General features: G+C 44.8%; 1 protein-coding gene across 1 annotated transcript; it reads right to left on the reverse strand.

Annotated features, from left to right (window-relative positions):
* Nucleotides 1-904: 904 nt before the first annotated feature.
* On the reverse strand, nt 905-10662 carry LOC142301608 (acrosin-like). Its single transcript, XM_075342637.1, has 5 exons — nt 10515-10662; nt 10039-10237; nt 8789-9054; nt 1397-1542; nt 905-1289 (listed from the first exon to the last, which is right to left on the reverse strand). The coding sequence occupies exons 1-5, from the start codon at nt 10594-10596 to the stop codon at nt 999-1001; spliced, it is 984 nt and encodes a 327-aa protein (XP_075198752.1). The 5' UTR covers nt 10597-10662; the 3' UTR covers nt 905-998.
* Nucleotides 10663-24879: the final 14217 nt, after the last annotated feature.

Genomic DNA, 24879 nt, shown 5'->3' on the forward strand with positions numbered 1-24879 from the left:
TGGTGCAGATAAAGACTATAGATGCTGTGAAGATGAGGAATAAAGTTATTAAGAAATATGCTGTAAATGCCTGGAAGAACAGAAGTAAAATTTTGTTGGTTAAAGAGAATAATACAGAGTGCAATTTATTGACTCAGAGAGAGAGAGAAGTACAGAGTGGACTGTTTGGAAGTCATTCTTTAAGTAGTGCGGAGGCAATGGATTACCGAGCGGCTGCGCATAAAGCATAAAGAAAAATCTACAATGGAATGGTTCACAAATGAACTTATCCAGGTGTTAGAATGGCCAAGTCAAAGTCCAGACCTGAATCCAATCGAGAATCTGTGGAAAGAGCTGAAAACTGCTGTTCACAAACGCTCTCCATCCAACCTCACCCAGCTCCAGCTATTTGCAAAGGAAGAATGGGCAAGAATTTCAGTCTCTCGATGTACAAAACTGATAGAGACATACCCCAAGCGACTTGCAGCTGTAATCGCAGCAAAAGGTGGTGCTAAAAAGTATTAACTTAAAGGGAACGAATAATATTGCATGCTCCACTTTTCAGTTATTTATTTTTTAAAAAAGCTTTAAATAAGCAATAAGCATTCGTTCAACTTCACAATTGTGTCCCACTTGTTGTTGATTCTTCACCATAACATTACAATTTTTATCTTTATGTTTGAAGCCTGAAATGTGGGAAAAGGTTGAAAAATTCAAGGGGGCCGAATACTTTCGCAAGACACTGTACATGTGACAGTTTCCCTTAAAGCATTTTTATTAAGCACTGTACAGCTCCCTGTCATCTGTTAAAGGCAAAAGCGACATATCTAAGCCTAGAGGCCAGAGATATAGATTACTCTAAAAGGATCCACTCAACACACAGAATGCAACAATCATGTATTTATCAGATAACTTTTTTCAGAAAATATACTTGACTTGGATCTGATGGTAGCTGACCAGTATTACGACTTTCCTTTTACTGCACTTGATATTGCTATCATTTGCTTTACATGCATTTGTCATGGAGTTGGCCTAGTGTAATTTTGTTGCAATAACTGAACTCGACATTTATTGAGCAATTTTTTTCCCTTAAGAACATCAGGATTCGTGGTAGTTTTCGGTTTTGATGTTGCTAGAGTTGATATGATTCCTGACAACTTTACATGGATCCACTCTAAAAAGTACTGGGTGTTCGTGTACACGCCTGGCTTCCTTGACTGGGCGCAACCACTCCCCCAACTTGTGATCCCAATCACATAATATTTAGAAGTAACGTCATCCAGACACATTAGGGGTCCTCCGCTGTCACCCTGTAATTAGAACGATATTAAAATGTATTTAATTCTCCTTAATATTAAAATGTGATTTAAAGGAATTAAAAAAATAGGTACACATTCTGATTTTTTTTAATTCCTACCTGACAACTGTCAATTCCACCTTCTTCATATCCAGCGCATAGGTTGTAGTCCCAAATCCCACCGTTATACCAACGAGAGCTGTTGCATCTTTGGGGATTAACCAGGTTCACTTTAGCCTCCTGCAGAATATCTGCCGTTTCTACAGCTGTATAATGATATAATAGTTTATATCTTATTGCACTGAGATGCTTCTATGCACAATATACCATTGGAATTTTTTTTTTTTAATATCAATGAATTATATAAACAGTTCACATATTCATCATCTCCTTCAAAACACAGCAAGTCGCCCTTTCTCATAATAATGTTCTTTGTAATGGATCTGATCATGCATATCATACTGTAGAAACGTTTAACCGCCTTCAGTCTGAAGCCTGTTTTCACCTTCCTGACCAGGCCAATTTTTTCAATTCAGACCTGCGTCACTTTATGCGGTAATAACTCTGGAACTTTTCAATGGATCCCAGGGATTCTGAGATTTGTTTTCATGGCATATTGTACTTAGTGGTAAACCTAGGACAATAGTTTTACATTTATTTGTGAAAATATTAGTAATTTGGTGAAAATGTAGCAATTTTTATTAAAAAGTTATTTTAAAAAAAGTTGATAAATACTGTATTTTTTGGATTATAAGACGCACCAGACTATAAGATGCACCCCAAATTTAGAGGAGGGAAATAGGAAAAATTTAATGTTGAAATAGGTGTCCGTCTTTTACTCTCATGGTCTGTCTCATAGGCCAAATGAAGCTTACCGGGGGAGGGAGGGTCAAGGGGTCACAGGAAGCCAGCAGCGACACAAATGGGCGATGCTGGGAGAAGGGGGTGTTTCAGCAGCATGAGGCAGATGCCATGGATCTCCCAACAACGGACATGATGGACTTCAGAAAAATGGTGCCTGAGGCAGCACATGTGAAGATTGAGATCTCGGAGGGTCAAAATCTCAATCAACGCATGCGCCACCTCTGGCTCCATTTTCCTGAAGTCCATCTCATCTGTTGTCAGGAGTTCAATGGCGGGTACTTCGTGCCATCAGTACACCCACTCCTCCCAGCCCAGGGCATGCAGAATTGCCCCACTTGTGCCGTTACCAGCTTCCTCTGATCTCGCTTCACCACCACCACGCTTCCCCCCTGTGAGCTATATTCGACTTGTAAAACACACCCCTATTTTCCCCCCCATTTTAGGGAACGGCTCGGAAGGAAAAGAGAACCATTTGACCTTAGGAATGCAAAATTGTCTGGAATTGATAGCGTTATGTTGCATTTGCAGAGCCCCTGATGTGCCTTAACAGTGGACACCCCCCCAGAAGTGACCCCATTTTGGAAACAAGACTCCTCAAGGAATCTTAATATTATCTACATCTGTGCTGAGTATATTGACCACCAGATGCTTCACAGAATTTTACAACATTAAATCGTGAAAATAAAAATATCACATTTTTCCCACAAAAAATGTTCCTTTAATCAGAAATATTGCATTTTCACAAGGGTAACAGGAAAAAATACACCATATAATATTTTAGGCTATTTCTCCTGAGTACGGTGATATTCTATATGTTGGGAAAAACTACTGTTTGTGTGCACAGCAGGGCTAGGAAGGGAAGGAGCACCATTTTTCTTTTGAAACACAAAACTTAATAGCAGACACCATGTTGCATTTACAGACCCCCTGATGTGCCTAAATAGTTGAAACCACCCACAAGTGACTCCATTTTGGAATTTAGACCCCTTAAGGAATGTATCTAGATGTGTGGTGAGCACCTTGAATCCCCAGGTACTTCACAGAATTGTATAACGTTGAGCTGTGAGAATGAAAGGGATAAGGAGTATGGCCGTTCTCAGGAGAAATTGCACAATACAGGCACAGAAGGGAAGGCACCATTTTGACTGGCATTAATTGCGAACACGATATCACATTTGAAGAGCCCCTGAAATGCCAAAACAGCAGAAGCCCCCACAAGTGACCCCATTTTGGAAACTACAGAGAGGACGCCGGCACACTCACCTTCCCGGCCGCTCAGAGGTGGCTGTGTCAGCTGCCATCTCCCGGGGCCTGTGCAAGCCGCTCAGGCCTCCTAGGAGTGCTCTTACGGCACACGCTCACCTTTTCTTACAGGACCAGTATGCCCTAACCCAGAAGTGCCTCTCAGGCTATGGCTCAGAGGCCACAGGTATTTAACACACCCTCCCCTTAAGGAAGGTACCTGGTCAATGTGGTCTATACGTTGCTAGTTGTCAGGTCCCTAAGTGCTGCTGCTGTTTAGTGCTGTTCCATATTGCTAATATGATACACTGGTCTGTGTTCCAGTACCTGATGTATTCGCTACTGCTGCATCTATCCACTCCAGCTGAATCTGCTATATCGGCTGCTGCTACATTGTACCCTGTCTGCCAAGTCTGCCATAACAGACGCCATTGCATTGTACCCTGTCAGCCAAGGCTGCTATAGCAGCGGCTGCTGTATTGTACCTTATCGGCCAAGTCTGCTATACCAGCTGCTGCTGCATCGCACCCTATTGACCAAGTCTGCAATACTGGCCACTGCTACATCGTACCATATCGGCCAAGCCTGCTTTACCGAACACTGCCGTATCAGCTGTCCAGCCTGCACCTGCCTTATTAGAGATGGTCCATGTCCATACCCCTGGGATCAGCTGTCACAGCACCAGTATCCCTGTGTGGCACCTGGTATCTACCTGCAGCGCAACACCCTCACAATAGAAGGCTCTGGTGAAAACTTGGTGTGAACCTAGTGAAGCCCCTCGGGTATTCTGCGTGCTGCAGCCTAGCGTGTCCTCTCCCTACTCGCACCCGTGAGCATTACAGTTTGCCCAGGCCATGGATCTCGCTGGCACTACAATGCTGTCCTTTCGGGCATTACTGGATTATTCAGTAGTTTTATCCCTCAGGCGATATAATTGTTTAAAAGAGAGAGAAAGACCTTCACAAACCATGATTATTGCACTAATATCCTAATAATTACAGGAGTATTCCAAGTCATGACCATAAGGTGCAAATTTAATCATGCATATACAAATTTAATAAAGGGATGTCACATGGGAACACAAAGTGCAGTGGTGCTTGTAAAATCACAGCCAGGGAGGTGTGTCTGAAGAAACAGGTCAGAAGACTCAATGGATAAATATATAAAAGATGTTCCATTAGAATTACAGGTATCCAGCCTTCTGTAATGCATCACACATATTAGATAAGACAATGTGAATGGTCCTCAAAAACATATAACCAGCCCACGTAGTCAGGTTAGGCCGGTTTCACACATCCGGCTTTTCGCCGGTTTGCCGGATCCGGCGCTCTCCCATACAGTGACTACAGTACAGTGACAGCGCAACAAGCGCCGGTCACGTGCTGTCATGTGACCGGCGCATGTGACCCAGAAGTTACAGCGCTGTCACTGTACTGTATTGTCTGTACGGGAGAGCGCCGGATCCGGCAAACCGGCGAAAAGCCGGATGTGTGAAACCGGCCTTAGTCTAAATGCACAACAGCAGCCACTTTCATGAATTCATAGCATATTAGTTAATCATATAATAACACAGGAACGGTACATGAATCAAACAGATAAACAGACCTATGCAGGTTACAAGGAAGTGCTGCAGACAACAGGATCAAATCCATAAACCTGTACTACCATGGAAGGCCAGATGGCCGAGGACCAGGTGCCATTACAGACCACTGGGGGTAACCCATGCTGGAAATGTAGGCATGATAACCTACCAGGGTAAGACTTCAGCCCCCACACAGACACACCACCCTGCACCTCGACGCGTTTCGCTACCGCTTCGTCGGTTTTTGCTATTTGGGTTTTGCACTGCAAAGCTGAGTTTTTGACCAAAGTTCTTCAACAAAAAGGCTGCAGTTTGAACTGCATAGTGCGGTCTAGAAACCCAAATTCCCATAGACTTTGCTTGAAAAGCAGAACACAACCATTTTGGCATTAAACGCTGCAGTTGAAAAAGCAGCAAAAAAGCAGGTAAAAAGCAGGTAAAAAGCAACGTGCGGTCATAGCCTAAGACAGCTTTATTCTTAGGGTCAATACGATTCCAGCAAAATCACATTTATGTCTTTTTTTATGTTATTCCGCTGTTACAGAATTAAAACATTTTTAAAGAAAAAATAATTTTTATTTTTCTGTCGATGCCCTGATCTAATGTTCTGCAATGCTTTTACATTCTCAGGGCACTCTCAGCCCTTAGCCACATTGAGGCCTATTTTAGACCCATGGTAAGGTTTTAATATTAGAGAGTGTAGGTACTATCCCAACTGGGTACACCTTGATGTTTGGTGGGATAGCTTTATGCTTTTTTGATCAAAAACAGTGTTCACTAAGTACCCTATGTTTATATGCACTATGCTTTTATTTAGTTACAGCAGGGTATGTTTTCAAAATTTTTTCCTTGGTTTCTCTTTGTCTCATGGCCAGTGTGAACATTGTCTCACAAGTTCCATGTATACCATCTCATACTCCGGCTCACTTTTTTGTTTTTTTGTTTTTAATGCTTTTACATTGCAGGGCATTAGATCAGTGAGTTGAATACAGGCAGGAGGTGTGTCAGTTCTTGCTCAATGCATGTTCTTACAGACTTCTGTACCTGGTTGACCCCATGGCCATTATTTGTCCCGGGGTCACCATGGAGACCAATGGCGGACACCGAAGGAAGGGAGCCCCTGTGCAAGAACAGTAATTGGGCCCTTTGCAATACAATAGCTCATCATAATGCACAATTATACTTAGTTTAGAGGTAGAAATGATCCCCCTCACCTCTTGGGCCTTTGAGCACTAATGATATGTCCGCAAATGATGGAGACCTAGAACCAATCGTGGGCATTACAGCAGGGTGTTGTCGCGGGCGGGGAGGAGGGTGTCAGCACACTACGCTCACCCCTTCTGCTCGGGTCCGGTGGCTGCTGCTCAGTGGTGGCTCGAGCGGTGGGCCGGATCCCGGGGGTTCTCGAGCAGCACTCCTCGCCCGTGAGTGAAAGGGGGGTTGTTGGGTGTGGGGATTGTTTATTGTCCGTGACGCCACCCACGGTTGTGGTGATTTCACCACCGCTGGTCGGTGTGGGGATCCCGGGAGTGATGGTGGGGGAGCAGCTAGTTGTTGTGTTGCCCCTCCGTGGGTAGGGGTTGGTGATCCCGGGGCCCGGTGATGAGATGGGAGATGCAGGGCCTGGTGGGCGCAGGGACGCGGGGGCAGCGCTGTGCCTTGCGGCACTGTGGTACTCACTCAGCCTGAGACGTTGACACAGTTTTACGGTAAACCACACGGCTGGAAAGACGGTTCCCACGGACGGCTGCACTTGCTCTCCCAGTAGGTGACGGTGATGTCCCTTTTCCTTGCACCTTTGTTTCTGTGTTGGTAGCGATGGGTTCCCACCCGCTCCCCAGCTTCAAGCTGGACCGGAGGAGCTCTACTCTTTGCCCGCAGGCGCTGGCCCTGAGAAACTGGTGCCCTGGCGGTGGCGGTGTTTCTACTACAATGGTTGGGCTGTTGCCTTCAATCGGGACTTGGTTGTTGGGGGATCTGCGTCCCCTTCACTGACGGATTTGGCAAATTATGGCGACTCCTAGCCTTGCCGGGGTCCGAGAGTCCCCTGCCCTGGTGCTGACTGTCCTTTGGTACACTGCTCCAGACCGCCGGGCCACTACCCGTCCGCGGTCCTTCCAGGAACTTCCAAATGGTCCCCCTCCAGACAGTCACCGCCGTTGCTGACTTTGCTGACCCTGTCCTGCACACAGCTGGACTCTCTCTTCAGCTTTCTTTCTGTCACCTTTCACCTTTCTTCCACTTCTCCTACTCCTCCTTTACCACTTCCACTTCACTTCCTTTCACTTTCACCTCCTAAACTCAACTGCTGGGTTTTCCCGCCTCCAGAGCTGTGTCCTCCTCGGTGGGCGGAGCCAACCGCCTGGCCCACCCCCTGGTGTGAACATCAGCCTCTGGAGGAAGGCAACAAGGATTTTGGTTAGCTTTGATGTGCCTAACTGGGGTGTAGAGTGTGTGGGTGCAATGACCTGTGACCCCTGGCTTGCCCAGGGCGTCACAGTGTCAGCTACGATACATAGCTGACACCAGCTGATGATTTTGCCGATGCTGCACATGAGCTGGTGTGTACATGTACTGTTGGCTTTGGCTGGTCAGGACCAGATGGCAACTCACTTCTGCAAGGAGACCAGCAGTTCAGTTTCGACAACAACTCTTACTTAATAGTTGTTCCACAACAACTTTAATCATTAGATAGAGGGCACAAAACTCCTAGGCCGTTCCAGTTTACCAACATATCTTCAGACAGATTCTCAGCTCCCTCTGCGATGTTGCCAATCTTACTGATTCTGTGAGTCCCAGTACAACCCAGCCCAGCACAACAGTCTAATCTGTGACAGTAACTTTCCATCTCTGCGACTCCACGTCTATTCTCCTCTTAGAGGAGGGATGGTAGGGGACTTTGATCACTATGGCCAGAGTAGAGTTTTGTGCTCCAATATGCTTCCTTATCCATGTATTTACTCCTCGTAGAGGAGGGGGTAAGGGGGTAGCCAATAGTGCCTGAGTAGAACCTAGTGATCTCAGATGCTTCTGGAGACTCTGCCCAGGAAAGTCAATTCACCTACCAGTCCATCCCAACCCATTAACTTTTACCTGTGACCACTTCATTAGAAGGTCAGTCTGTAGCCTCAGCGTTGTCTCGCATTCTGTGTCTCGGACAACACTTCAAGATCACGCTATCTTAATTCAGTCTCCTTCCTCAGTCTTCTGTCAGAAGTCACCCACTACTTACGGCCTTGACAACATAGAGTTTCTGTCACATGCTAGGTCTTCAGTACCTTTCTAGAAAAGAACCGTCTTTTTCCCTATGAGATAAACACTCCCAATGTGGGCTAGTCCCAACACTTTACTTTCTGTCTTGCAGTCTGGCAACTACATACAAAAGAGTTATACATCACACATTACATCACAATGTACATAGCGCAATATTTACAAAAGATGCAGAACACAATGCAAACTACAAATCAGTACACGATTGGTGTCTTCGGGGAAAGGAATGTGACAGCAACCAGTCCACCTCCTTACAGTGCCACAAAGTGAAAATTAAGTGTTACATAATGTACATTCAAATCAATAGTTTGTGCGTCGAATACATATCCTCCAGAGAAAGAAAAGGTGTTTAGAACCATACAACAGTTTGGCAAAAACATAAGCATCTTGAACCCAGAACCACTCTCTAGTAACCCCTAATTCCTAAAAGGGTACATGAAAATGGGTTCTCTATGCTAGCCAAACTAAATAAATACTGTTAATTGTCCCATATTTGGTGAACTAGGTCCCACAGTAATTCTACCAAAGCATTATATGTGATAGTTATTACTTACAATTCTCAGCCATCACTCCCCATCCACCTATGTAGCATGGATGGAAGCTTGTGATGTTCATGGCAGTAGTAGGTAAACAGGCTGGCTGCACATAGTCATTATACTCCACTGATGTATTTAGTTTTATAAGGGCGATATCAGAGGCCTCTATGCGTGGGTTGTAGTTCTCATGTTCAATATATGAGTTGATTGAACGTATCTGCACACTTTCGGAAGGCTCAGACAGTTGATGACCTCCTATGACTATTTTCCATTTGGGCACAGACCTTTAAAGTTCAAAAAAAGTTTTTTTAGTTACATACATATATCTACAATACGTTGCTAGCCTTTATTGTAGGACTTCTTAACTGGAAGTCTTAAAGAAATGGTTCACCCATATTTATTAATGGCCACAATGATATTGTGTTGAGAAAGAAGGTTTCTCTCAAATACCTTGTGTTCCTAATAGTGCCTGTGAGTGGTGCTATTACAGTCTGCTCTTCCCCATCGCCTGACCCCGGGCTCCGTGACCTCAGGTATCCGGTAATGTCACGTCACCTTCCTGCTCACCTAACATCACCATGGCCAGCCCCAGTCTCCGTGAGGTCACTGGGCTGTGGGCGGAGTGTCACCGCTCATCACAACCCAGCATTGCTCCTGCTTGCGAGCTCTGCAAACAAAGGAGTGAGCAGGATAGATGCTACGCTGTGACGAGTGGGGAAACTCCGCCCACAACCCAGTGACTCACGGAGACTGGGACTGGCCGTGGTGATGTGAGCAGGAAGTTGACGTGACATCACCGGATCCCTGAGGTCACGGAGCCCGGGGGTAACGCGATGGGGAAGAGCGGACTGCAATATGCCTGCTCATAGGCACTATTGGCAACACAAGGTATTTGACCTTGTTTCTCAACCCTAATATCGTTGTGGTGAATAATGAATATGGGTGAATCACCCCTTTAACTCTGCAATCCAGAGTGATATTACGCAAAGCAGGGTGAAAACTCTAAAGAAATCATATGTATAAATTCACTTTTTCACATTTCCATTGATTTCTAATGAATTATATTCATATATCAATAATGGGTTTGCTATGGAGAGACCAAAATCTGTAAATTCATCAAAATATCTTTTTGCACACAGCTGATTTCCTTGTAGTGGTGCAGACAGCATACTGACCTTTTCTGCTAATAGATGATTATATGAATTTACTTTTCAAGCCCTAATATTATTTCCGCTATAAATACGTAGCTTCTTTGGAGTCCTCCTTACCTTTTGTTGGCTTTGAAGCAATGTGCGGCTGTTAACACCCACAAATGATTAAGTAGTGTTCCTCCACAGGAGTGCCGATGACCACTTCGACTTGGGACCTGAATGCTCACAAGCCATGGCCATGCTCCTGGTTGAGCGTCTACTCCACCCACAATCCGCATGCCTCCATATCCTGCAACCAGGGGACGGGCGCCACAGGCTTGAAGGAAGAATGACTTTCATGTCAGAAAGCAGTGATAAATACAATGTTACCACAATTCACATAAACATCCATATTCTCAAGCATGTCAAGAAATGTCAGCCAGTGGTAGCTAAGCATTATGTTCCCATAGACAGTCAGATAAATGCTCAAACCATTTGTTCTCAGTTTATTCAAACATATAAAACATTCCTTGGGCTGGCATGCTTCTTCTTACACCAGCGTGATTTCACCATTGAATACATATTTTTTCCAATATTTTTACTACTGGACTTACTATCACGATTGTATCCACTGATAACTGTTATAAGCGCCGTGACAATACATGTGATGACTGAGGAGTAGGCATATGAGGTCATTGTTAATTCATTTCAGTAGGATCGGACAATATTACATGGCTTAGAAATAACAAGTCTATCCTTCCTCTGAAATGTTCTCAACCATAGTTCTATCTCTTCTTCCACTTGTGACATCATAAAGTGGAAAACCGTTGCCTGGTAGAACAACATGATAGAACTTGGAACTGTCCTTCTATGAGCCCCTGTTATTTAATCTGTATATACTCACTTTTCATGACTTGTGCTTCTTCCCCTGGCCAGAAGCTGTGGTATGTGCTGACCACGTCCCTGTATGATCAGATATGGACATAGCAGGAGCACATATATAAGATTATCTCAGCACAGGAACATTTTTATTAACACATCCAATTGTGGAACTAATTATTATTCCAAGATCTAATAATAAAAATGCACTTTGTGGGAAAACCCCTTTATAAGGTTTAACCCAGCCAGCATCTGCCGGATATGGTGCGGGCTCAGCTCCTGAGCCTACTCCATACATGGTAACCCGATGTAGTATGTACTATTATGTCTTTCATTGGCACATGACAACGACATATTTTGTAAGAAATTTAGAGACACAATTTATGACTGAGACATTATTGTTCTCTTTTTTTTATTTAATTGCTTGTGTAGTGGTTTTGCAACGTTTCCACATATACACACACACTAATTGACCAGGAAACCCCAAAAAGCCAAATCTAATATATAAAGCTGAATGTGTGTATGTGTGTGTGTATGTATGTAGGTATGTATGTATGTCCGGAATTGGCATCTGCATCGTCGCAGCTACAGCCACAAAATTTTGCACACTCACACGTTTGGGCCCAGAGAGTGTCATAGGCTATGTTTTGAGGGGAAATTTTAACCCTGCGCTTTACAGTTATTCGCCTAAAAACCTGCCTCCATTAAAGCGAATGGAGCTGGGAGCCACAGTGCAGCCAGAACTTCAGAAGAATGCGCAGCCACGCCCTTATATGGAATGTTGGCGTGTCACAATGCAGCCAGGGAAAGAGACAGACACAGACAGGGAAAGAGACAGACACAGACAGGGAAAGAGGCAGACACAGACAGGGTAAGAAACAGACATAGACAGGGTAAGAGACAGACACAAAGAGACAGACAGACAAAGAGACAGACTGACAGGGAAAGAGACAGACAGGGAAAGAGAGGGAAAGAGAGAGACAGGTTAAGAGACAGACAGGTAAAGAGACAGACAAAGAGACAGAGACAGACAGGGAAAGAGAGGGAAAGAGACAGACAGGGAAAGAGAGGGAAAGAGACAGACAGGGAAAGGGAGGGAAAGAGACAGACAGGGAAAGAGAGGGAAAGAGACACAGGGAAAGAGAGGGAAAGAGACAGACAGGGAAAGAGACACAGGGAAAGAGAGGGAAAGAGACAGACAAGGAAAGAGACAGACAGGGAAAGTGACAGAGATAGATAGACAGACAGGGAAAGAGATAGATAGACAGACAGGGAAAGAGATTGAGACAGATGTAGAAAGAGACAGAGACAGTCAGAGACAGACAGGGAAAGAGACAGACAGACAAAGAGATAGAGAGACATATACAGAGGGGGAGACAGACATTATAATTACATTTCTATCTATTTGTTTTGTGGTTTTTGTGTGCAGAATACATTTTTGTTAATACATTCTATTTTGTTAACAGCAGTTATTAACCCGGGCGAAGCCGGGTAGTACAGCTAGTTGTTAATAAAAGTACCATAGCAACCCCTGTACTTAAAGCACTTTTCTTTAATTAAACAAAAAATTATAATTTGAAAGAATTTAAAGATCTGTCATCAGACTTTACAATACAAACTGCATGCATTATTAAGTAGGTCTCTTGGACCTAATGAGGCTTGTGTACATACTTTGAAAATATTTTCAGAATAGCTGTATAATCCTGATATTAAAATTAGATTTTTATAATTCCAACTAAAGAAAGACAGTTTATGAGTCCAGATATATTCAGTCTCCACTCACCGAGCCGGATTGACAGCTGCGGCATGTACTGAGCCATGTGAGATCTCAATCAGGGAGGAGGGACACGAGGGAGATGTTAATCAAACCAGTTAGGAAGAAACTTAGTTTAAACTTGCAATCATTACAGCTATTCTGACATATATTTTTTAAGTATTTACCCCAGCATCATGAGAAATAAGAATAAATGCAGTGTTAAAAAAAAATCTGTTGATAGATCCACTTTAATACTGAGTTGACACAATTGACACAAGTGATATGAAATCACATGAATCACGGAAAATATTGACCCTGATATCCACTCGTCCATAAATATTAACTGTCAGAATCTGTCCCAAAATGTGAATGTTCCAAATTCTCCCTTCTCTGTTCTCATTTGAACTAGAATATTTCTAATGTAAATGTCCTTTCATGCTGGCTTTCCATCTGGAAGTGTAGGAAGCAAAACAGACCATGGTTTGTGCAGTTCTCAGAAAGAACACTTAGAATATAAGGAAATAAGATATCTGCAGAGCTAATACCAATACTTTCTGTATAAAAATTGTACAAAACGGATATTTCAAAAACTGTATTGTCAAACAGCCAAAATTAACGAGTGTTACGGCATTCTCCATTACTCCCGCAGAAAAGAAAAAGAAACAATATATTAACACTCAAGAAACCTCTCAAAAATATTGAAATGGAATAATTTTTGGGAATGTCATATACAACAATGACCACAACATTGTAAAAAACATGTAACACTGAGGCCAAGTTCCCACAATGAGTTTTGGTTCCTTTTTCTCAACTTGTGTATTTTTGTTTTGTAGAAAATGCAGAGTATTGCAGTTACCTGTATAGAAATCTCATGAACACCATGATTTCTCTTTGTGCAACATAAGCTGACTTGAGGCGTGTTGTAATGCCAGTGTCCCTACACTATAGTGCCTTTCACATGCTGCAGGGATGCCAGTATATGTAGCGCCCCTGAAGCCATCAGGGTGCTACAAGGTTATGCATCCCCACCAGGACTAGAGACCCAGAACCCCAATGCCGGTAACACCAAAAACCCAGGTAATCCCAGTTTTCCCCAACATTCCCCCCCATACAATGGTACCCAGCTAGGGTGGGACCATGGATGGCCGCCTAGAGGTGGAGCCACTCCAGTCCACTAGTTGACCAGGTGGGAGGGGCAGACTGTGGAGAGTAGTCGGAGACACAGGAAGTCAGTGGTCAGTCTAACTAAGTGTAAGTCTGGTGAAGGTGGAGGGTGAGACTGAGGAGCATCCTCACTTGGGTTAATGGTGACCTGGTACCCAGGAGAGGTGGTTGCCGGTGGAGTACTCCCGGAATTACGCATCGACAGGGTACAGGACCCTAGGACAGGAAAGAGCTTCAAGCTGACCTGTTAACACCTGCACAGCAAAGGGGTCCATCAAGGACGTTGCTGACCCTAAAAAATACGAAGACTCAGTAGCAAAGTGAGAGCCTGGGACAGAACCAGAGACTCCATCCCCACAGGGTTCACGCTACCGTCAGGCGGACAGAGGTGGACAAAACACAAACCGGGGACCTCCAGTGTTCTATACCATGGGGACCCACTTACCAGAGACAGTTGCAGGGGAAGAAGGTACCAGAGAACAAGACTGGCACTGGGACAAAGGGGACCTGGAGGCGAAACCAGCTGGCCTCGGGCAACCAGTTAACATCTTAAGCGAGGAAACCAGTTGCACTGAATACCTGTCTGGACTCCTTCTTCCGACGTCCACCGCACCATACACCTGCTGGGATAATACCCTACTTGCGGAGGGCCCAAGTCATCAGAACTGCACATTCCTTCAGCCCCAGCAAAACCTGCAGCGGCGGCTCCGTACACTTAGCCGCAACACCGCAAGTGGCGTCACGAATAACTTTATTCACAAATCCCCTGTAAATATCCCCATTAAAAAAGGGCCCAGGGCACGGAATCGGGTAACGGCCACCATCGTGACATTCCCAATAGAGACACTGCCCGAAACCGAGTACCCCATATCCCTGGTGCTACAACCCTTTTCCTGTCGTCACAAACAGGATTGATCTGGACCTGGTCAAACCGGGTGACATGTGCCTTAACAGTTGTATTATATGGACTGAACTTTATTGTTTGAAAAATCGCCGCCATTTTGCTGTGAAAAAGTACTGCACCACAGCAGACTAAAAGGTGCGAACAGAAAAACCAGCCCACGACTCCTGTAAACGCGGGCGGAAGGGGGCAGTAACCTGACCCGGAAATTCCCGAGGTGCTCCAGTCCGGCGAGAGTGGTAAAGAAAACGGTAAAGAAAAACCAAGAGGGACTGGAAAAATGCAGTTGCCTGATAGCGTATATGCAGCGGGGCCCGGCCAGGTGGACCAGGCGGCAGCACCCGGAGCCGGAGCGGTGGCACCAATCATGCTGATCACCCTGCCATATATCCCCAGAGCGGCATGGCTGCCCCAATATGAAGGCAAGTCGGACGCCTTACCCGGGTTTAAAAAGAAAATATGCACCATGTTGGACATGTATGTAATGACCGGTAAGCAGCGGGCATCTGTTGTGCTGGGACAGTTGACGGGTACAGCAGAACTAGAGGTGGAAACCTGGTCAGATGTGGATCGGGAATCTGTGTCCATGTGGCGCCCCTGACTTGGTCAGGCACCACAGAGTATTGCACCCATGCGGGGACAATGCTTCCAGGTAATCTCCAAAGGCCAGGATGAGGTGCACACACAAACACATAGTGACCAGGTCTCCCACACAACTAGAAGGGACCCTTGGGTAACCAGTAGGGGTTAACTTTCAATTCCCAGCAAGGGGTGTGTTCAGAGGCTGGTTGCTAGGAAGCCGGACAGAGAGGAAGTGGAAGGAGTCGGGAGCTGGAGGTTGAAGTGTGTGGAAGGGAGCAGAGGGTCTCTCGTGTCAGCCAGGTCCTGAGGAGTGCAGTAGCTGAAAGCGGGGGAGAAAGGGTACCGTGGGTCGGCCTGAAAGACATCCAGAGAGAGGGGTGGCTGAGTACGGAGATCCTGGTATCCGAGCACGCAAGGGGAAACAGATCCCCAGTACAGGCAGCAAATCATCCAGAGCTGCTTAACCTACAGGTGGGGGGTACTTTATGCCCTCACCACTACTACACAGAGCTCGAGCCAAGCAGCAATCACCAGGCCCATAAGGGGACAGGGCCAGAAGCTATCCCACCAAGGCCACGCTGCCGGCAGACGGGCCAGAGAGAGGGGAGCAGGGTAGTAACAGCTTCCCTGGAGGAGTCCTACCACGCTTCAAGCAAGGGATCCTCCCAAACAAAAAGAGTGCAAGGAGGGCGAGCGGACAGCTACCCTCAGAACGGCCTCCTGGAATTCCTGGTTCCACCTGGTTATCACAGTGTCGCCTGGGCATCTCACCGTGACCTCTAAACAGTGAGTAAACACGTTAAAAGACTTCTTGGACTGTGTTTGAGTCATTCTGCGACCTGTGGTCCCACACACTTACACAGGGGCCTGGGGCTTGCCTCACTCTCAGGAGGCTATTACAACTGACTGCACCCACCATCAGCCCCAGGCATCCCTTAACCTGCAGTGGTGGTCCTCACTGACCGCAATTCTGAGAGTGGCGTCACGACAAATCCCAAAACGAAGGTTCCCTACCTGTGACCAGACCGTCTCATCCCGTGGAGTCCCTAAGGGTAATACACTGCTGCACCGCACCTGTAGGGCTTCACATCCACCATCTTTGAAAAACTGAAGGCTGCTTTTGAGACCCGCACAGAAGCAGAGCTGCAAATGGACTTTTATAATTGCAGGCAGTGGCCCCAGGATAACATGAGAGACTATGCGCTAAGATTGCAAACTGCACTACGGGCTCTGAAACACATAGATCCCATTGACAACCAGGCAGGAAAAAAAATGATGGTTGAACAACTCCTGTCGGTGTTACAATCCGTGGAGGACCGCAAACAACTGCGCCTGTGGGCCCTAGAACATCCAAACTTGGACTTTGACGTTTTAAAAGACCGAACTACAAAAGCCCTGCAGTCCCCTGCAACCACAGACTCTGTTTCCGAGCCCTGGCGAACCAGTGCCTCACCAGTGCAGATGGAGCCCCCTTCCTCAACAGTGGCAGCAGCTAATGTCTCACCTTAGATAATGTTGCCAAACACTAGAAAATCAGGGATATTAAATAAATCAATTACCTGATAATAGTGATATATAGTAAATGAAGGCTGAGAAATAGTGTTATAATAATAAAATAACACAATATTAATATTTTTATTATCGATTTCCTGTCCCCTTGGTAATATATTGTAAAAATTCCATGATATAGCATTATACTATGAATAATAGAACATATATAAACACCTTGCACCTATATAAATATGTTAGGAATTTTTAATATGTGTATGTATGTATGTATTTATTATTACTTTTTACTAATCAGGATAACATAGGGTTAATTTTAGACTGAATTTAAATAATTAAGTATTAATCATTAACACACCCAATTGTTTTAAAGGGTTTTTTATATATATATATATATATATATATATATGTTGTTACTTTTAAAGTCTCCTTATTCACCTGAGGAAGACAACATTGTTGTTGAAACGCGTTGTGATTATAAGGGACTATTAATAAAAGGATTGTTTTTTAAAATATTTTTAAAAAAACATCCCTTGGTTTCCTTTAATCAGATATAGCGCTCCATTAGACCGGCATCTCTTTTTCCTTGCAGTACACACACCAGGACACTTACACTCCAAAACCAAGGCGGGAGACTCCCATAGAACCAGGTGACAGCGCTGGGCACTGTGAGCTAACAGGCAGCCAACTGGGGAGGAAGAGATCAGACCTTGGGGAGGAGTGAGTGGCCTGGGAGGTGTGGGTAGCGGAACAGCCAGTTAAGTGTAGGAGAGTAAAGTGTCTGAGGTGAGAGGAGAAAGAAAGAGAGAGTTGTCAGTAAAGGTGTCAAGACAGACAAAGTAATCTTGAGACACAGTGAAAGTAGCAAAGACCCCGCCAAGACCTGAGTAGAAACAGCAGCCACTCAAGGGAGAAAGTAGCTGGAGAGCGAAATATCAAGCTCCAGGGACAGTGTAATCCTGTGGGAGTAGAAATACAGGGATCCCAGTACTTTGTACGCAAGGGGTGCAGATCCCAGAACAGACCTGGACTTCAAGCCATCTGTTAACTCTGCCAGGCCGGTGGGTTTCCAGTACTCATCTGCCACCACTAACGTCTGAGGCATCAGCAGCAAAGGGAGGACCGGGACATATTCCCTTAAATAGTCCAAGCTGCCTGCAGCAGGACCCAGACATCAGGAGGACCTCCAAGTGCTCGACACCAGGGAGGACCCACACACACACGAGTGCATCGGTGGGCGAGTGGCACCAGGTCAGCTGGCACAGGGACACAGGACTCGGGCACACCTGGGATCTAGCACGTCTCCAGGGTGCGAACCCAGCTGTAAGTAAAGCGACCAAACTGCACTCCCCTGTCTGGAATGAGTTATTTCACTGCGCCTCTACGTTAACCCTTACCTGCCCCTGGAGAAAAGCCCTACTCGTGGAGGACCTCACCATCCACGCTACCCCATCCATCATCCCCAAGAAGGACCGGCAGCGGCGTCCATACCATCCCTGGCCGCGCAACGCGAGTGGCGTAGTTGGACTATATTTTTCTTTTTCTTTTCTTTTTATTTAAAAACTGTTCGACGGTGCCCCCAGGTCCGGGACCCTTCGAGCCACGGACCACCCGGATCCAAGCAGCTCGGGTGCCCCAGGGCACGACAGCTTTTAAAAACTGGCGTAGTCGGCAGGATTCAGACTAGACCCGCCAAAACAGGTGACAAACGCGCCTTTTTGGACTTTACCGCTAAAATTTGAACTTGCCGCCATTTTCTGGACTGTAAAATTGCTGCGCCAACAATAAAGGGCGCGAAACCTGGGTGTGTCCCTAGGGTGCCCCTAGGGTGTGTCCATCCCTGGCCGCGCACCGCGAGTGGCGTAGTCAGACTATTTTTATTATTTTTCTTTTATGTAAAACTGTTCAACGGTGCCCCCGGATCTGGGACCCCTCGAGCTACGGACCGCCCGGATCCGAGCAGCTCGACTGCCCCAGGGCGCGACATTGCACATGCCAGAGGAGAGAAAGTTATACCTGGAAAACTGTCATGGGGTATATGGGGAATCATGAATGGATAAGAAAGTCGGGTTTAACACTGCGCTAAAACCATGAAGCCAAACGATGTGATGAATTCTTTGCTATATTTTCTTTATTTAGGCCAGGTCTACGCGTTTCAAAGGCATGTCCGCCTTCTTCATCAGGACAAAGGAAAAAACAGCATGATCAATGGGGTATATGGAGACAGGACAGTGGCACCTAGGCTAGCCCTAAGACTCATGAGCCTGCTTTGTCCCTTATTTCGAAGGTAGGCTTGATGGTAACCAGGTGCAAGTCTCCAGCTTGACTCTAACTCCGGTCCAGGCCCTGATCTAACTCCTCCTCTCCCACACTCTTAGGGTGGGCCAGAAAACACTAAGACAAAACCCCACAAAATGACACGGACAAGGGAGAATGGAAACTCGTACACACAGCACTCAATACACACAGAAGAGACAGACAATCTGTGTACTGGGGAGTAACAAAAAAGGGGAGGAAGTAATGCACAACAGGGGAACGTTCACACCACTCAAAAGAGCAGCACAATTCACCATAAACAGGATAACCACCAAGACCAGGATCGCAAAAGCTATCATCTGCACAAAAAGGAAGAAAGGTGTTCTTAATATAGGGAGGAGACAGCTGCACACTGCAATCAGCAACCTGAGCACTTACGTCCTGCTCACCAGTCTACAGGGATTAATTCCTGCAGAGCTGAAGACCAGAGAACCTGAACCAGTTGACGCCCACCTCTGGCTGAACAGTCCAGAAGCCTCACGTTGCTTGTCAGAATCTGTGGTGTGAACAGAGTTTGACACCAAAGTACCAGCAGAAGTGTGCAGAGCTGAACATCGCATGACAAAAACCTTTTTAACGTTTATTTGCTATACCTTCACTACTCCTGTATTTACAATTTTATCCTCACCACTAAGTTACTCTTTTTTACTTACATTATTAATTGTCAACTATAAATAACACTTTATTGTATGAGTTATTATGGTAATGAAGATACCAAAACATATGTATCTATTGTTATTTGAAGATAATAGTTTTATCTAGCAGTGCCAACCTCATTATTTGTTATTTACCGCAGTATTATAGTCCTCATGAAAGCACCACACATAAAGTGGGGAAAATAAGTTTTTGGCACACTGCTGATTTTGCAGGTTTTACCACCTACAAAGAATGACGATGTCTGTAATGTTTATTGTAAGTATACTTCAACTGTGACAGACAGAATCCAAAAAATATTCCAGAAAATGATATTATATGAATTTGAAATAACTAATTTGCATTTTATTGTATGAAATAAGAATTTGATCACCTACAGTGCTGGACAAAAGTATTGGAACCCCTGCAATTCTGTCAGATAATACTCAGTTTCTTCTTGAAAATGATTGCAATCACAAATTCTTTGGTATTATTATCTTAATTTATTTTGCTTGCAATGAAAAAACACAAAAGAGAATGAAGCAAAAATCAAATCATTGATCATTTCACACAAAACTCCAAAAATGGGCCAGACAAAAGTATTGGCACCCTTAAGGCCGCTTTACACGCTACGTCGTTGTAACGATATGTGGTGATCAATGCCGTAGCGAACATTATCGCTACGGCAGCGTCACACGCACATACCTGCTCTGCGACGTCGCTGTGATCGCCGAACAATCCCTCCCTCAAGGGGGAGGTGCGTTCGGCGTCACCGCAACGTCACTAAGCGGCCGCCCAATCAAAGCGGAGGGCGGAGATGAGCGGGACGAACATTTCGCCCACCTCCTTCCTTCCTCATTGCTGGCGGGATGCAGGTAAGGAGAGGTTCCTCGTTTCTGCGGTGTCACACGTAGCGATGTGTGGTGCCGCAGAAACGAGGAACAACATCGTTACTGCAGCAGCAATGATATTTGGGAAGAGGGGGGCATGTCACCAATTAGCGATTTTGAATGTTTTTGCAACGATTCAAAATCGCTAATAGGTGTCACACGCAAAGACATCGCTAAAGCAACCGGATGTGCGTCACAAAATCCGTGACCCCAACGAGATCGCTTTAGTGATCTCGTAGCATGTAAAGCCATTTTTAGCCTAATACTTGGTTGCACAACCTTTAGCCAAAATAACTGCGAACAACCGCTTCCAGTAACCATCTATTAGTTTCTTACAATGCTCTGCTGGAATTTTAGACCATTCTTCTTTGGCAAACTGCTCCAGGTCCCTGAGATTTGAAGGGTGCCTTCTCCAAACTGCCATTTTGAGATCTCTCCACAGGTGTTCTATGGGATTCAGGTCTGGACTCATTGCTGGCCACTTTAGTAGTCTCCAGTGCTTTCTATCAAACCATTTTCTAGTGCTTTTTGAAGTGTGTTTTGGGTCATTGTCCTGCTGGAAGACCCATGACCTCTGAGGGAGACCCAGCTTTCTCACACTGGGCCCTACATTATGCTGCAAAATTTGTTGGTAGTCTTCAGACTTCATAATGCCATGCCCACGGTCAAGCAGTCCAGTGCCAGAGGCAGCAAAGCAACCCCAAAACATCAGGGAACCTCCGCCATGTTTGACTGTAGGGACCGTGTTCTTTTCTTTGAATGCCTCTTTTTTTTTCCTGTAAACTCTATGTTGATGGCTTTTCCCAAAAAGTTCTACTTTTGTCTCATCTGACCAGAGAACATTCTTCCAAAATGTTTTTGGCTTTCTCAGGTAAGTTTTGGCAAACTCCAGCCTGGCTTTTTTATGTCAGAAGAAGGGTAAGAAGTGGGGTCTTCCTGGGTATCCTACCATACAGTCCCTTTTCATTCAGACGCTGACGGATAGTACGGGTTGACACTGTTGTACCCTTGGACTGCAGGGCAGCTTGAACATGTTTGGATGTTAGTCGAGGTTCTTTATCCACCATCCGCACATTCTTGTGTTGAAATCTCTCGTCAATTTTTCTTTTCCTTCCACATCTAGGGAGGTTAGCCACAGTGCCATGGGCTTTAAATTTTTTGATGACACTGCGCACCGTAGACACAGGAACTTTCAGGTCTTTGGAGATGGACTTGTAGCCGTGAGATTGCTCATGCTTCCTCAGAATTTGGATTCTCAAGTCCTCAGACAGCTCTTTGGTCTTCTTCCTTTTCTCCATGCTCAATGTGGTACACACAAGGACACAGGACAGAGGTTGAGTCAACTTTAATCCATGTCAACTGGCTGCAAGTGTGATTTAGTTATTGCCAACACCTGTTAGGTGCCACAGGTAAGTTACAGGTGCTGTTAATTACACAAATTAGAGAAGCATCACATGATTTTTCAAACAGTGCCAATACTTTTGTCCACCCCCTTTTTTATGTTTGGTGTGGAATTATATCCAATTTGGCTTTATGACATTATTCTTTTTTGTTTTTTATTGAAGACAAATTAAATGAAGATAATAACACCAAAAAATTTGTGATTGCCATCATTTTCAAGAAGAAACTGAGTATTATCTGACAGAATTTGCGGGGTGCCAATACTTTTGGCCAGCACTGTACCAACCAGCAAGAATTCTGGCTCTCACAGATCTGTTATTTTTCCTTTAAGAAATATTAATATTCCTGTATTAATTGCACCTGTTTTAATTCATAACTTATATAAAAGACACCTGTCCACTACCTAATCAATCACACTCCAACCTCTCCACCATGGCAAAGACCAAAGAGCTGTCTAAGGACACCAAGGACACAATTGTAGACCTGAGCAAGGCTAGGATGGGCTACAGGACAATAGGCAAGCAGCTTGGTGAGAAGGCAACAACATTTGGTGCAATTACCGTATTAGAAAATGGAAGAAACACAAGAAGACTGTCACTCTTACTAAGTCTGGGACTCCATGCAAGATCTCGCCTCGTGGTGTAAGAATGATTCTGAGAAAGGTCAGGAATGAACCCAGAACTACATGGAAGACCTTGGTCAATGATGTGAAGAGAGCTGGGACCACAGTCTCAAAGATTACCATTAGTAACACACAAAGCTGTCATGGATTAAAATCCTGCAGGGTATGCAAAGTCCCCCTGCTCAAGCCAGCACATGTCCAGGCCCCTTTGAAGTTCGCCAATGACCATCTGGATGACCAAGAGGAGGCATGGGAGAAGGTCATGTGATCAGATGAGACCAAAAAAAAACTTTTTGGTATCAATGCCACTCTTCGTATTTTGAGGAAGAAGAAGGATGACTACAAATCCAAGAACACCATCAACCTTAAAGAATGGGGGTGGAAACATCATACTTTGGGGGAGCTTTTCTGCAAAGGGGACAGAATCACTGCACCATATTGCAGGGAGGATGGATTGGGTCATTATTGCGAGATTTTGGCCAACAACCTCCTTCTCTCATTGAGAGCATTAACCCCTTTACCCCCAAGCCTATTTTCACCTTAAGGATGAGGCCACACGGGGATTACTGCGAGTGCTCGCATGACACTCAGCTTGTGCTCGCAGCACAGCGGGAGCCAAGTGTCATGCAAGTGTCATGCGACTGTGGTCCGATAGTGCGATCAGACCACAGTTGCAGAGGGGAGGGCCGGCGCTGCGAAAGTGAGGGCCAGTGCTGCGGAGGAGAGGGAGGGATTTATCTCCCTATCTCCTCTGTTGCCAGCTGATGCGAAAATCGCACTGTTCTCGCATTCCACCAGTGTAACGCAAGAGCAATGCGATGTTTCTCTCACCCCATAGACTTGAATGGGTGCGAGTGGAATAAGATCGCATTCCACGCGCAGCATGCTGCGAATGTTTTCTCGATCAATCCCATAGAGTAATATTGATCCGAGTGGAATGCAATTTTTTATCGCATTCCACTCGCTCCGTATTACTTGCTGTGTGTGCTGACCCTAATGGCCAGGCTATTTTTTGCAATTCTGACAAGTGTCAATTTGACAGGTTATAACTCTGAAACGTTTCAACGGATCCCAGTGATTCTGAGATTGTTTTTTTCATGACATATTGTACTTCATGAAAGTGGTAAAATTAGGATGATTTTTTATTAGTTTATTTGTGAAAATATCGGAATATTGACAACAATTTAGAAAATTTTGCAATTTTCAAACTTTTAAATATTCTGCCCATAAATCCAAGAGTTATGTCACACAAGATAGTTACTAAATAACATTTGCCACATGTCTACTTTACATGGGTGCAATGTTTGAAAAATATTTTTTTTTACTAGGAAGTTAGAATGGTTTAAAGATTATCAGCATTTTCTCATTTTTCCAACAACATTTGCAAAACCATTTTTTTAGTGACTTTGAGAGGCCTAAGTGACAGGAAATACTCAAACATGGCACCATTCTAAACACTGCACCCCTCACACTGCTCAAAACCATATCCAAGAAGTTTATTAACTCTTTAAGTGCTTCACTGAAACGAAAGCAATATGGAAGAAAAAAATGAAAATGTTACTTTTTTTTCACAAAAATGTTACTTTAGCAATAACATTTTTCACTTTCACAAGGGTATTTTGCAATTTCTTCTGAGTTCACTGATACCTCCTATGATGTGGAAATCAATTGTTTGGGAGTACAGCAGGGTTTGGAAGGGAAGGAGTGCCCTTTGACTTTTTGAAAGCAAAATTAGCTGGAATTATTAGCGGACACCATGTCACATTTGGAGACCCCCTGAGGTGCTTAAACAGGGGAGCTCCCCCACAACTGACCCCATTTTGGAAACTGGACCCCTCAAGAAATGTATCTAGATGTTTGGTTGAGCACATTGAACTCCCAAGGGCTTCACGGAAGTTTATAATGTTGAGCCATCAAAATAAAAAAAATACATTTTTACAACAAAATTGTTACTTCAACAAGGGTGTCAGGAAAAATGCACTATGAAATTTATTGTGCAATTTTTCCTGAGTATGCGGATACTTCATATGTGGTGGAAATAAACTGTTTGGGCGCACAGCAGGGTTTGGAAGGTAAGGAGCGCCATTTGAATTTTTGAAAGCAAAATTAGCTGGAATCATTAGCGGACGCAATGTCGTATTTGGAGAGCCCCTGAGGTGCCTAAACAGTGGAGCTCCCCCAAAAATGACCCCATTTTGGAAACTAGACCCCTCAAGGAGTTTATCTAACTGTTTGGTGATCACCTTGAACCCCTGGGGCTTCACAGAAGTTTATTATGTTCATCCGTGAAAATAAAATAATACATTTTTACCACAAAATTGTTACTTCA

Source organism: Anomaloglossus baeobatrachus, chromosome 4, assembly GCF_048569485.1.
Source record: "Anomaloglossus baeobatrachus isolate aAnoBae1 chromosome 4, aAnoBae1.hap1, whole genome shotgun sequence".
NCBI classification, from domain to species: Eukaryota; Metazoa; Chordata; class Amphibia; order Anura; family Aromobatidae; genus Anomaloglossus; species Anomaloglossus baeobatrachus.